At 33.1% G+C, this 12,083-nt stretch overlaps 1 protein-coding gene across 3 annotated transcripts in view; it reads right to left on the bottom strand.

Moving 5' to 3' along the window:
* SOX6 (SRY-box transcription factor 6) overlaps positions 1–12,083 on the bottom strand; it is a 588,685-nt gene that overhangs the window by 238,155 nt on the left and 338,447 nt on the right. For all 3 annotated transcript variants that reach the window (XM_081063954.1, XM_081063955.1, XM_081063956.1), the window contains one exon: positions 2,266–2,355. In XM_081063954.1, the coding sequence (XP_080920080.1) occupies positions 2,266–2,355 (90 nt within the window). The remainder of the gene's footprint in view (positions 1–2,265; positions 2,356–12,083) is intronic.

The following is a 12,083-nucleotide window of genomic DNA, read 5'->3' as shown; positions in this document are numbered from 1 at the left end:
ATGTATAAATTTTATAATGAGGGAAAAATAACAAGAGGTCTTAAAAATACGCAATGCCTGAAATGTAATATTGAATACTGATAAACCATGACAGTATGTAGTTTTTGGAGATAGTATTTAGATCACTTTAAAATTTCAGAATAATTGTAACTAATTTAGGTGGATAATAACTAGCCTGATCTCACCTAGACTAAAAGTATACACTGAGTTTTAGCAGTGGTTGAATCAAACTATAAATACAACTTTTTTTTCATTTCTATTATTTATCATAATATTTTTCCGTATAATGTTTATGATGACAAAATATTAGGATATCAGAAGAGATAATTATGTAGAGTGAATCAAAATGAAAAATGTAATAAGAATCTTACCTTCTATGCCTATAAAGCTGAGAGTAGCACATAAAAGACAGTTCATATATCATATACAGAACCCAGAAAAAAAAAGTTAAAGAATTTGAGAGGCCTAATTTTGTATGTGTTTCACTTTTCAGATTTACGCATTTTGACTGTTTGAAACTAGTACAGTTTTTACATTTTAAATTCATAATTAGAATTAAAAGTAACGTAAGATGGAAAGTGGGGGCAGGGGAGAGAAGATAACCCAATGCTTAAAAACTTAATGCTGAATCATAACATAATATAATGTTAGTTCTGCATTACTAAGAGAAAACAAGACCTCCATCATTCATGTGGGCAGAAGCTTTCCTTTGCATAAACCATTTCTGTTCTCACTGTTATAAAACCAATCACTTTGGAAAGGGAAGAAAACACAGAATGCTGTGCAAAGTAGCACACACCATGTTATTGCAGCTGGATAAAGAATATGCCACTAATGACTTTCTTTCTACCCATCAGTTATAAGTTGAGAGCTTCTTTTTATCTTCGGAAATAGCAAATGGCCTTCATGAGTACAGAACAGAAGCAGTGAAATCGAAAATCATATCCACTTAGTTTTGATACTGTATTATTCAATGGAATGAGTTATTAATTTATTCCTTGGGAAAGAGATGACTTCCTTTTCTCTTCATTTGAGTTGAACATAACATGCCTGAACATTAGGCAATTGTTTAATAAAACATTCAAAATAACATTTTCACAAGATAGTTATTGCCAAATGTTCATCTTAAGTGAGATATTATCTATGGTCAATAGGAAAATTCACCTGAAGTTGTTTGATAAATATAGAAAACTAATGTAACTAAGTCCCCAAATTGTTAGTACAAGTCTGGGTGATGATGGTCTGTAAGCGACAGAATTAATTAATGATAGAATGAATTAATGGCCATGCATTCTATTTATGATACCAAAAACTAGTAATACAGTACTGTATTTCATCTCCATAAAGGAATCAACAAGAGAGAGTTAAGCAAGAAGTATAACTTCTTGACTGATAGGGTAACTTAATTCTGTAATGTATTGGGATTGTCCTCTTCTTGCCATGTTTCAGAATAGTAGCATCAATCACATATCTTCAAAAATAAGAATGTTCATCCTCATCGGGATAATAGGTCCTGAAATTTTAAATCCTGTGAAATCTGTTTAAGATTAATCAACCTATGATCCTATAGGCATGTTAATAACAACGATGACCAAAACTTTTCCTCATGATAGCTTTAAGTGTCAGGAACTACTCTAAAAGCCTGACATGTATTAATTCTCTTAATGAGCCTGTGTGGTAGGTACTGTTATTATCCCCATTTTAGATACAAGGAATTCAAAACAGAAAAGATCAGTGACTTGCCCAAAGTCACCCATCTAGTAAGTGACAGAGCCAGGATTTGAAGAGGATCATCAGGTTTCAGAACACACTCATCAATCATTATGCACAGCACATTCCATAAACTCTTTTTTTATAGGTGCTACAGTTAACCCTTTATGATCAGAAGAAATTCAAATCAACGATTTGGATTCATAAATTAAGCTATTATGATGTTTTCAAGAGGAAAACTAAAATTATCTTTAATTTGTTTTTCATCTTTGAATTAACATTTTTTCATCTTCCTAGCTTTTTGTTAAGTAAACTAATGAAGCAGTTCATTCTGTAAGTTATGTGTTTACAGACTAATAAAAAGAGGGCCAAAAATTTCATTCTCCAAACATTACAAAAAATAAAATTTCAGAGATGTACTATACATTTACCCTCTCACATGTAAACAAATATTAGAGGTAAGAATTTAGTGTTAGGGTACAGAAAGTCAGCAAATATTTTGTTATACAACATAACAGCACTACATTAATATGTTTGGTGTTTTGTATATTGTACCTTTAATTTCTCCAAGAAGTTCACTGGTATTTAGTCTTTCCATTTTTTCCTTCCAATCTTTTGAAAGTAGTTTTTCCATGCAGGAGGAATCTATTAAAATAAAAAAAAGTAAGTATTAAAAATATTACGTATATATTTTATGAGTATTAAAATATTTCAAATCCAGAAGGCCAGTTTATGTAGAAATTCTCTCACTTAAAAATGATCAAAGCAATTTTTGTTGTTTTTCTTAAGCCCAGGATATAGACAATTATATTACTGTATTATAAAATACCACAAGGTAAATTTATTTTTACCACAAGATTATTTAATCTATTCCTAGGGAAAAAAGATAATGCTCAATAATCTTAACTTGGTATTATAATTGTAACTATATTAATATTCAGTCAGCATTTATCAGTTCTTGGACATGACAGAAAAAGAGGCTCTTTCCTACAGGCTTAAGTTTAGATACTATTTCTTTTAGTCCAGATGATTACTATTTAAATCCAAGCAAAATTCATGTGCTATTCAAGGAAGAATGAGAATTCTATAAGGGAGAAAACACCAATCAACCTGGAATCATTTGTCCTTAAAAAATAAATAAACGTACAGCAACTTCTGTTAATAGAGCAAAATGCAAAGAAAATAAAGTCAAGATAACGAATATTGCTAATACTTTTCTATAAAAAGAGATCCTATTCTTTTCAAGAAAACACTTATTTAAACATTATTTGCCCTATTGCATTTCTAAATATCATACTAGATTATAGGGAGTGATTACACTTATTTCTATAAAGATTCATAAAGGTTACAGAAATTTAAACTTTACAATATTCTAATAATTAGCAAAATATTCTCAATGAGTTATTTTTTTGCTCTTTATTCAGATGGATTTGCAACTGGAGCTACTGCTTACAACTATTTACATGTATCTTTTAAGCCTCAAATCTTAACAGGCCATGTTTCCAAAAGGGAATGCACATTTAAATACTAAATCCTTAGTGCAAAGCATACTCCCATTAAACTTTAACATTTCAAATGTCAAAATTCTGATAACTTCTTTTTAAAATTATATTCAAAATAGTTACTGAAAATCCAAATGCCTTTCCTCTCCCATATCAGCACCTTTCTCTTTAGCATTTACCTTTCTTTTTTTTTTTCTACAACTTCTAAATCCTCCTTGAATTTTTTCATAAAGACAGTAAGGTCATGGCAGATCTAAAGGGTTTTAGAAACTAGATAAGCTTTAGAAAAAGACAGCGAGCCCTGGATAAGAGATGAGAAGACCACTGTATGGTTAGAACGTATTGGTGAAAACAATTAACATGTGTCCATGACATGATCAATCAATCAAGGAATGGATGGAATCCAGATCAGTGTGTCGTGAAAAGGCTGATGAAGAACAACCATAGTAGCTCCCTATCAGAGAAGCTGAAGTTCTTTCTAAATAAAAGTCAACTTGAGTCTGTTAAGTGAAAGTTCCCTGCCCCTTATGCTTCAACAAGTGATCTACCACTGTGATTAAAATTGGATTCTGAGTCACCATCTAATGGGACCTACATGCATATGTGTATGTTCAGTTTGTATTTAATTTCCAGAATGATCTCTTGCTACTTTTATTTTAAATTCAGAAACAAGGTCTATACATATTTTGTTTTTTGCTAAAGCCATAAAAAAGATGATACTGAGTTTGAGAGTTATGACGCCAAACTTCAAAGCCATGCCTCTCAGAGATTACTTTTTCTCAAATCGGGTTTCTGAGAGAGATTGATATAGCATCAGATCACGCACAAGAATAATCAACAAAATGTCTTCAACTACCTATCCTACCTAATTTTGTTACTTTTTTTTTTACTTTTTTATACATGCTATAAAATTGTACTAAACTGCTAATCATCCCTGCTATAAATGTTTAACGCATAACTTGTTCGGTTAAAATTTGAGTTGTGAGCATATTGTAATGGTCAGAGATAAAAGCACAACTTACTAGGAATGATCACAAGCTCACAGCAAGTTCATAAACTAGGATTAGATATACACTAAATGTAAAACAAGCTAAAATATGTCTCTCATTTCTATTAATAGGCCTGAAATCGTTCCGAGCTCGAGGAAAAGAATGCTGAAACTTCATGGGAGAAAAATAGAACTATATGGACAACAGGAACACACACTTCAAACATAAATCAAACCATGGGGACACAGCTTTACTTAAGAGCTACTCATTAATAAAATGGTTAATAACTTCAAAGCATTTCACATTCCTATTAGAAAATTAATCCTCACCATAATGCTGAGTTAATCTAGCTATATGAGTTCAATTTCAGTAGAATAAACTGAGGGGAAAAAATAAAGCAGCCTTTACATGTCTCTATTTATAGCCCATGAACATATTTAATAACAATCACACATTGCAGTTATCTACAGGAAAATACAACTCACTACATACAAGCTTATCAACATTTAACCTCAATGTTCGGAGATCCCAGGAAGATTCAAAACACTGAGAAAGTCTCTTGAAAAACTCGCAGCTTTCTCACCTCATTACCTGACTGCCAAATCTCCAAGTACTAAGCTCACTCCATACTGCAATGGAAAGCAAGTGAGGTGAGAAGGGAAAAGACCCGAAGATGCAGATTGCTAACAAATACTGCACAGTCGGAGGACCCTACTGACACACCATCATGAGGTTTCTGACTTGAAATGAGGAGATATGCAATAAAGTTATAAATTAAATTTTACATTTTAAGATTTCTCACTCAAAATAATATCTAGGTAAAGGGCAAATTAAAAGTATTCATCCTCCTTGTGCCACATCCTTCAACATTAATAGGACACTAGCTTTACAGAGGCAATTGATCAGCTCAGACTTTGCCCCATGCTGATCACAGGCAACAAAAACAACGAGGTCAAAATCAGTAAGGAAGTCCAGTTTGTATCACGCCCGCAGAAAGGGGAGGACCATGCAAAGTGGCTTTAACTCAGCAGTTAGGTAAGATTCGAATGGGAAAAAGGACTGAACACCACTCAGGTATTCCTGGATTATTTCACACCGATAATTTTGTTTTACATGATTGACTTGAAAACGACTAATAGTTATGGTGGTGCCAAGGTCCTGAAAACAATTGAACAATATACAATATTTTATTGTCTGAGTTTAACTATTTGTATTTTTATATTTTAACTGAGTTGTCTTCAGCTGAAAAACAAGAGAAGAGCTACATACCTTCTGGAAATTCAAAAAAAGAACCACAACATTATAGTATAAAAAAAGTCACCATAATGTGTACATATTAAAAACGAATGTAAGCCACACATTTCAGTATAAAAGGGGGAAATACCAAAATTCCTCTTACTTTGAAAGAATTAGCCTCCATAAACCAACAGTCAATGAAATACAGAACTTCATTATATTAATCTTGTCTTATTTTTGTAAATAATGTGATTAAAAAAGGACTATCAAAAATCAAGAACTAGACCTCAGTTCTCACTTATATTGTAATCAAGGATGTAAAAGGTTTTGATATATTATAAATTAATTCTAAGTTGCACAGTTTTTATTTTTTTCTTTTCCTTTGCAACTTTAAGTTTTTCAAGAAACTTTTTCTAGGGAAAAAGGAAGGACAATTCAGAACTAATTTTTAATAAACATCCTGCATAAAGGACTGAAAAGCTATGTTTCTGCTTCGTAAGTACCTAGATTTCAGGCCAGGTAAGTCAAGAGTGCTTTATCATGCTAATAGTTAATTTCACAGTACAAGAGAAATTTGAAGTCAGAGTGAGATGTGTATTTCCTAATCTATATGATACTTTAGAAATAATTTTAAATTATTTCTAGTTAAACCAAGTTGCAGCAGTATTAACACATTCCGTACAAAATAAAAATATTTCAAATGGGTCAAAGAGAGTAAAATAAAAAATCACTACAACTAAAATATGAGTGAATTGAAAAAGATAATGGGGAAAAAAATTGTACTTTAAAACAATTCACTTGTGAGCAAACACTTATTATTCTTTTTACCTCAAAATGATATTTAAAGTTAGAAATGCTCAAACATTAGAAATATGATGTAGAGAATATCTTTAAAATATTTTAGTGAGGAAAAACAATGTCTGCTGCCCCTGTATGCAGAATTTCCTACTGCTTTATGAACTCTTTTAAGAAAAATTAAACAATTCATTTTATTTTTACCATAGGAATCCTAAATTTCAAATGCAATAAATTTTCTCTGGACCCAAGAACAATGATAACTCATCCACAGTACCCTTGACCTTGGTTTACAAGTAATTCTGACAATATATATTTATATCCCTGCTGATCATCCATCCCACATTTTTCATTAGGAAACAGAACTGCATATGCCAGTTACTGTACATTTTTCTACAGTGATAAGTGCTTTAGAATACAGTGGGATAAAATTGGAGCTTGGAGAGCTTGAAGAGCACTCTTAAATTTTAATTAAAACCCTCCATGCTCACTAAAAATAATTAGACACTAAAATGTGCCAGTTTTATTTTGAAGTCACTATAACGTACAAAGCACACTCCCTGACGACTGTTTGTGCTCTCCTTCTCTCTCTCCCTCTCGCCCGTGAAACAACTGATTTTCCAAATCTGAACAAGGGGGTATAAATAGAGGCTGTTTTCAGGCCTGCTCTTCATGCTGGGAAGCGGACAGAAAAGACAGCAGAGTGGGTTTTTCAGACTGCGAAAAATAACTTGCCTAACCAAGAGTTCGAATCACTGACAAATTCTAGATGAAATTCAGTCTGCGAGGAACACCACAAGTTGGATCACTGATCTTTTTTGATCCAAAAGCCAAACCTTTAACCTCTTAAATGTTTTTGCTATCTTAAAATATCTCATACAATGCTATATTCCAATCTATTTTTAGTCAAGCAGCAAGAGAAAGCATGCCTTTCCCATACAGCAGGGCAATGATATAAACATCAACAGGGACACTCTGCCAGAAGAGCTGGACGTCTCAAGCACTTGATCGTTAAGGAATGCACCAACTGTTTTGGATAATCTCGTGCCAGCCCCCCTTTGGCTCCACACTCCCCTCTGGGAGTGGCCAATCTTGTCCTGGTCCTAATTTTTCATTTTACTCCTCCGGAGCCCCCAACCATTCCCAAAAAGATGAGAAATGGCATTTATGCCTAGCAATGAAAAAGCAGGCTTACTTCCCCAAACAGACCAAAACTTTAAAACAATTAACCCTCCCCTCTTCTTTCAGATAAATTACTGAGTATAAAATGCAATCTGTTTCCTTTGTTTATTCAATATGAACAATTTGTAAATGACTCAAGGATAAAATTCAGAAAATGTTGTGCTAAATTAGAACCATTATAAACATGCTAATGACTCAATGCTCGAGTAAAACATGCATGATCGGTGCGAAGAAATAGATTTAGCTGTGAGATTCTGTTGTGCTGCCTTAAAACGATTTGGTCATTACATCAGATACATTCCTTCCAGGAAAAATATAATTCCACAACCACTTTACTAGATTATACATTAGCATATATATACATATATATGTATATATATATATGTATATATATATATATATATATATATATATATATACATATACACACATATACATATACATACACAGAGAGAAACACAGAAAGAGATAGACAGTCAGTCTGAATAGGAGCTACTGAAATGTCATTAAACTGTTAGATGAAAGATTTGGGCACATTCATAAAGGATAAAAATCCCCGTATTTGAAACCTACCAGAAATACACATACAATATCATCATGTTAGGTGCATTATTCTCTTTGCACTGTTTTTATCTACCAAAGTCTTTGATCATTTCTTATAGGGACCCCTTAGAACTGGCACTTAACACACATTCATGGAATTCACATTGCTATGCATGTACAGGTAAGAAGTATCTCTTTCATCTGCTTTCCAAAGCTGCTCGGCACCTAGAACAATATCAGAGGGATCATTCAGAACCAAATTCCTCTCCCACATCCATTAAAATACAACTGCTTATTGGTTGCAGTTGCCAATGCCAATACAGAGAAACAGGGAAACATCCAGCAGATGATTCAGAGGCTCACAGTCTGCTGCGGGAGCTAAAAGTCTCACGAGACTGTTCAATGAGCATAAAGACAAACACGCCCATTTCAGAAATGAGGACATAATCAAGAAAGTCACTTGCTTTGCTCAAGGTCAAACAGTTGCTGACAGAGAGCCCTGACTTTATATTAAACTGCAAAAGTAACTGCAGTTTAAAAGGTTAAAAATTTAAAAAGCCGCAATTACTCTTGCACCAACCTAATAGCTCAGTGCTGGTTTTACTGAAATGACTACTTAACTCATGATTGGGACACCAGTTTTATAGTCCCTGCAATGTAGCATCCAATAGCAGAAAATGAACAACTATACCTATTATTAATTCTTTCAGATGTGGAGTGAAGCACTCTAGTTCTTTGGAGAGGGGTGCTAAATGTTCAAGGTACTGCAGTAAAAGTCAGCAGTGTTCAGGAGGCAGCTGCCTCATACACACTGCTCCTCTGTATTGTCTTTTCCATAACACCTTAGCTTGTCTGAATGAAGAGATTTCCTTTGCTGCGTATCATCTACTAAGAAACAGTTAAGATGCTGCCTAAAAATACTGCTGAACTTGAAAAGTAATTCCTTCCAAATTAGGTTGTATCTTCATGTACGAGAAGTAAATGTGCAGCCTCAGACTTGGTTTTTCACTGTAGCTCTCATTGCCCACAACACGTTCAAATGTACCACAACTTCAATGGAGTAAAAATATCCCATCAGAAACTACAGCTGTCCATATTGCTAAAATATTACTCATTGTGACATCCTCTCATGACCCTATTTTCTGCTGCTCCATGGCAAAAGGCTAAAGGAGTCCAATAATATAATATATATAACATAGAACACTGCTGTTTGGTTTCTACAAATGTTTGATTTCATTCTTACATTTTCAAACGCATACTTGATTGCTTTTTCAAAACTGTTTTGGACTATGGAAACAATAATTTTTGTGTGCCCACTGTATCCTATATTCCTTCTTTTGGATTTTTTGGGGAAATATTTCCAAATGCCACTATTGCCGTGACATAGTTGTCAATCACAGTGCTGCCCCTCCTGCCTCCTGCTGCTCCTCGCAGCCACAGACAGGAATTTGACCCAGTCAGAATTCTCTGCTGGAACTATCTGGAAAGCCTCTCTTATGCTCAGGTTGGAAGCAAGAAGCATGTGGGCCTTGAATTGTCAACGCCATCCTCCTTGGCACATGAAGAAAGCCTGTCTGTAGTAAGAGTGGACGAAGTCAAAAATACAAAGTAAAATAGAGAGGAGTGCAGATAAGAAAAGATAGAGAAAAAAATGAAAGATCTTTACATCATGTTAGCAAATTTACATCCAAAAATAACTAAAACCAAATTCTGTTTTTAGGCTTCTTCTTGGTAATGTAAACCAGTATATTCCCATTTTTGCGTAAACTAATTTAAGTTGGGTTTCTGCCAGTTGCAACTTATAAAAAAAAACAAAACAAAACAAAAAACTAAACAATAATATGAAAATCATAACAAAACCTATCACACACATGCAAATGTATGTTTCAAATTTTAACACACTGGAAACCACCAATGCATTAACTTATACTACCAGGCTAAAACATTCATTATGCAAACTTTGAAGTGAATCTCTTGCTTTATTGAAAAATATACAATCATTTTAAAGTAAACTGTTATAGGACTGCTTTACAATTATTTATCTATCTGAATTAGGATTTTCTGAATATGATGCAGTCAAAAGAAAATATAGCAGAAATAACTTGGAAACTGAAGCTCATTTAAAAAATCACACACACACACACACACACACACACACACACACACACACACACACACACACAAGAAACTCCCATCTAAGATCAACAAGTGCCGATTTCAGTTTTATGCTCATCAAAACATCTTCATTGTTCTAGTTAATTGACTTTATATTTAATGTTATAAAATGCAATTATAAAATAAATCTTTACTGATAAAATATCCCTTCTTAACTGTCTTATTTATGTACTGGCAGTCCATAAAAGATCAATTTCAAATAAGGTTGTACTCCTTAAGTTGGTTTTCAGGATCCTCCATAATCTGGCCATTGTGATTCATCGCCTATTCTTCTTCCTACATGAAACTCTTCATTCTGTTCCAATGAGTACTCTTACCCTGACTCTCCTGCACAGACATGCTTTTTTACTTCACACCTTCGCTCATGACAGCCTCCTGAACTGCATGTCTCCCCGCTTCTTGATGCTTATGAAAAACCCTCCTGTTCTGCAACGCCTACATTAAATACTACCTCCTCACTTAGGCCTGCATTCATCATTTCAAATTTTCATCCTCTGAAAAAGCAAAATAACACTTGCTGAGCACATATTATCTGTCAGTCACTGTGTTTTTTATATTCCTTTGATGTATAACTCATTAACTACGAATTTCACAACTCTTTCTTCTATGTCTACCATGGCTATTACTGATGAATTTTACCACCATGTGATTAAGTATATGGTCAAGTTTATACTGAATTACCCTAACTAAATATTAAGTTCCCTGATGGTCAAGTAATGATTCTGATCCCATAATACTTAACCCAGAGCTCGGCACATAAATGAAATTCTGCACTAAGACAAATTCCCTAACATACTACTAAAAAAGATCACTTATTTTGTGTGTCCAGCAGCAATAGAACTATTTTGTCTTTTAAATTAACTATATTGATGTGTAACTTAATACACATCATATAATATTATAAATGCACCCATTTAAAATGCAGATTTGATGAATTTTGTCAAATTATACATTCATGTAGTGGCCACCCCAAAGAAGATATCGATAGAACACTTCCAAAAAGTTATCTTATGCTCCCATTCAATCATCCATATCCCTAGCCCCAGGCAACAACTGATCTGATTTCTATTATTATAGGATAGTTTTGCCTATGCTTGAATTTCACAAAAATGAAAGTATACAGTATGTACTTTTTTGGATATGGATTCTTCCAAATAGTGTAAAATTTTTCATTTTCAATCATATTGTAGCATGTGTTAGCAATCTGGCCCATTTGTTAATGGGTAGATGTCCATTGTATAAATACACCACAATTTGTTTATCCAGTCATCTGTTTGTGGACATGTGGGATGTTCCCACTATTGAGCTCTTAGAAATAAAGCTAATATGAAAATTCATTCACAAGCCTTTTCATGAATATGTGTCTCTTTTGTTCTCTCTAAAAATGAACTTTCTTCTAAAAGTGGGCTTACTATATGTATGATTTTATAAGAAACAGCCAAAAAGTTTTCCAAAGTATTTGCATCATTTTATACTTCAACCAACAATGCATTATAGTTTTAATTGCTTTATAGTCTAATCAATACTTCTTATGTTAGTACTTTAATTTTAGTCATTCTAGTGGCTATATAACGGAATCTCACAGTGGTTTTTAACTTACATTTACATTTCCTTAATATTAAAGAGTAAAGTATATTTTTATATGCTTATTGACACTTTATATACATTCTTTTGTGAAGTATTCAAATATTTTGCCCATTTTTATATTGGATTATTTTTCTTAGTTTTGAGAGCTATTTATATGTTTTATGAATTTCAATAATACATGTTATTATTTATTTATTATTTATTACATGTTATACACACGTATTTAAGAGTTATTTATGTATATCTGATATATATCTTTTGTCAGGTATATGTATTGTAAATATTTTTACCTAGTATGCAGCATGTCTTTTTATTTCCACAAAGTGTCTGCTGAAGAGCCATAGTTTTTGTTTTTTGTGTTTTT

Source organism: Rhinolophus hipposideros (assembly GCF_964194185.1).
Source record: "Rhinolophus hipposideros genome assembly, chromosome: 10".
In the NCBI taxonomy this organism is placed as follows: domain Eukaryota; kingdom Metazoa; phylum Chordata; class Mammalia; order Chiroptera; family Rhinolophidae; genus Rhinolophus; species Rhinolophus hipposideros.
The sequence above is the reverse complement of the archived record's forward strand: the minus strand, read 5'-3'. Positions and strand labels throughout refer to the sequence as shown.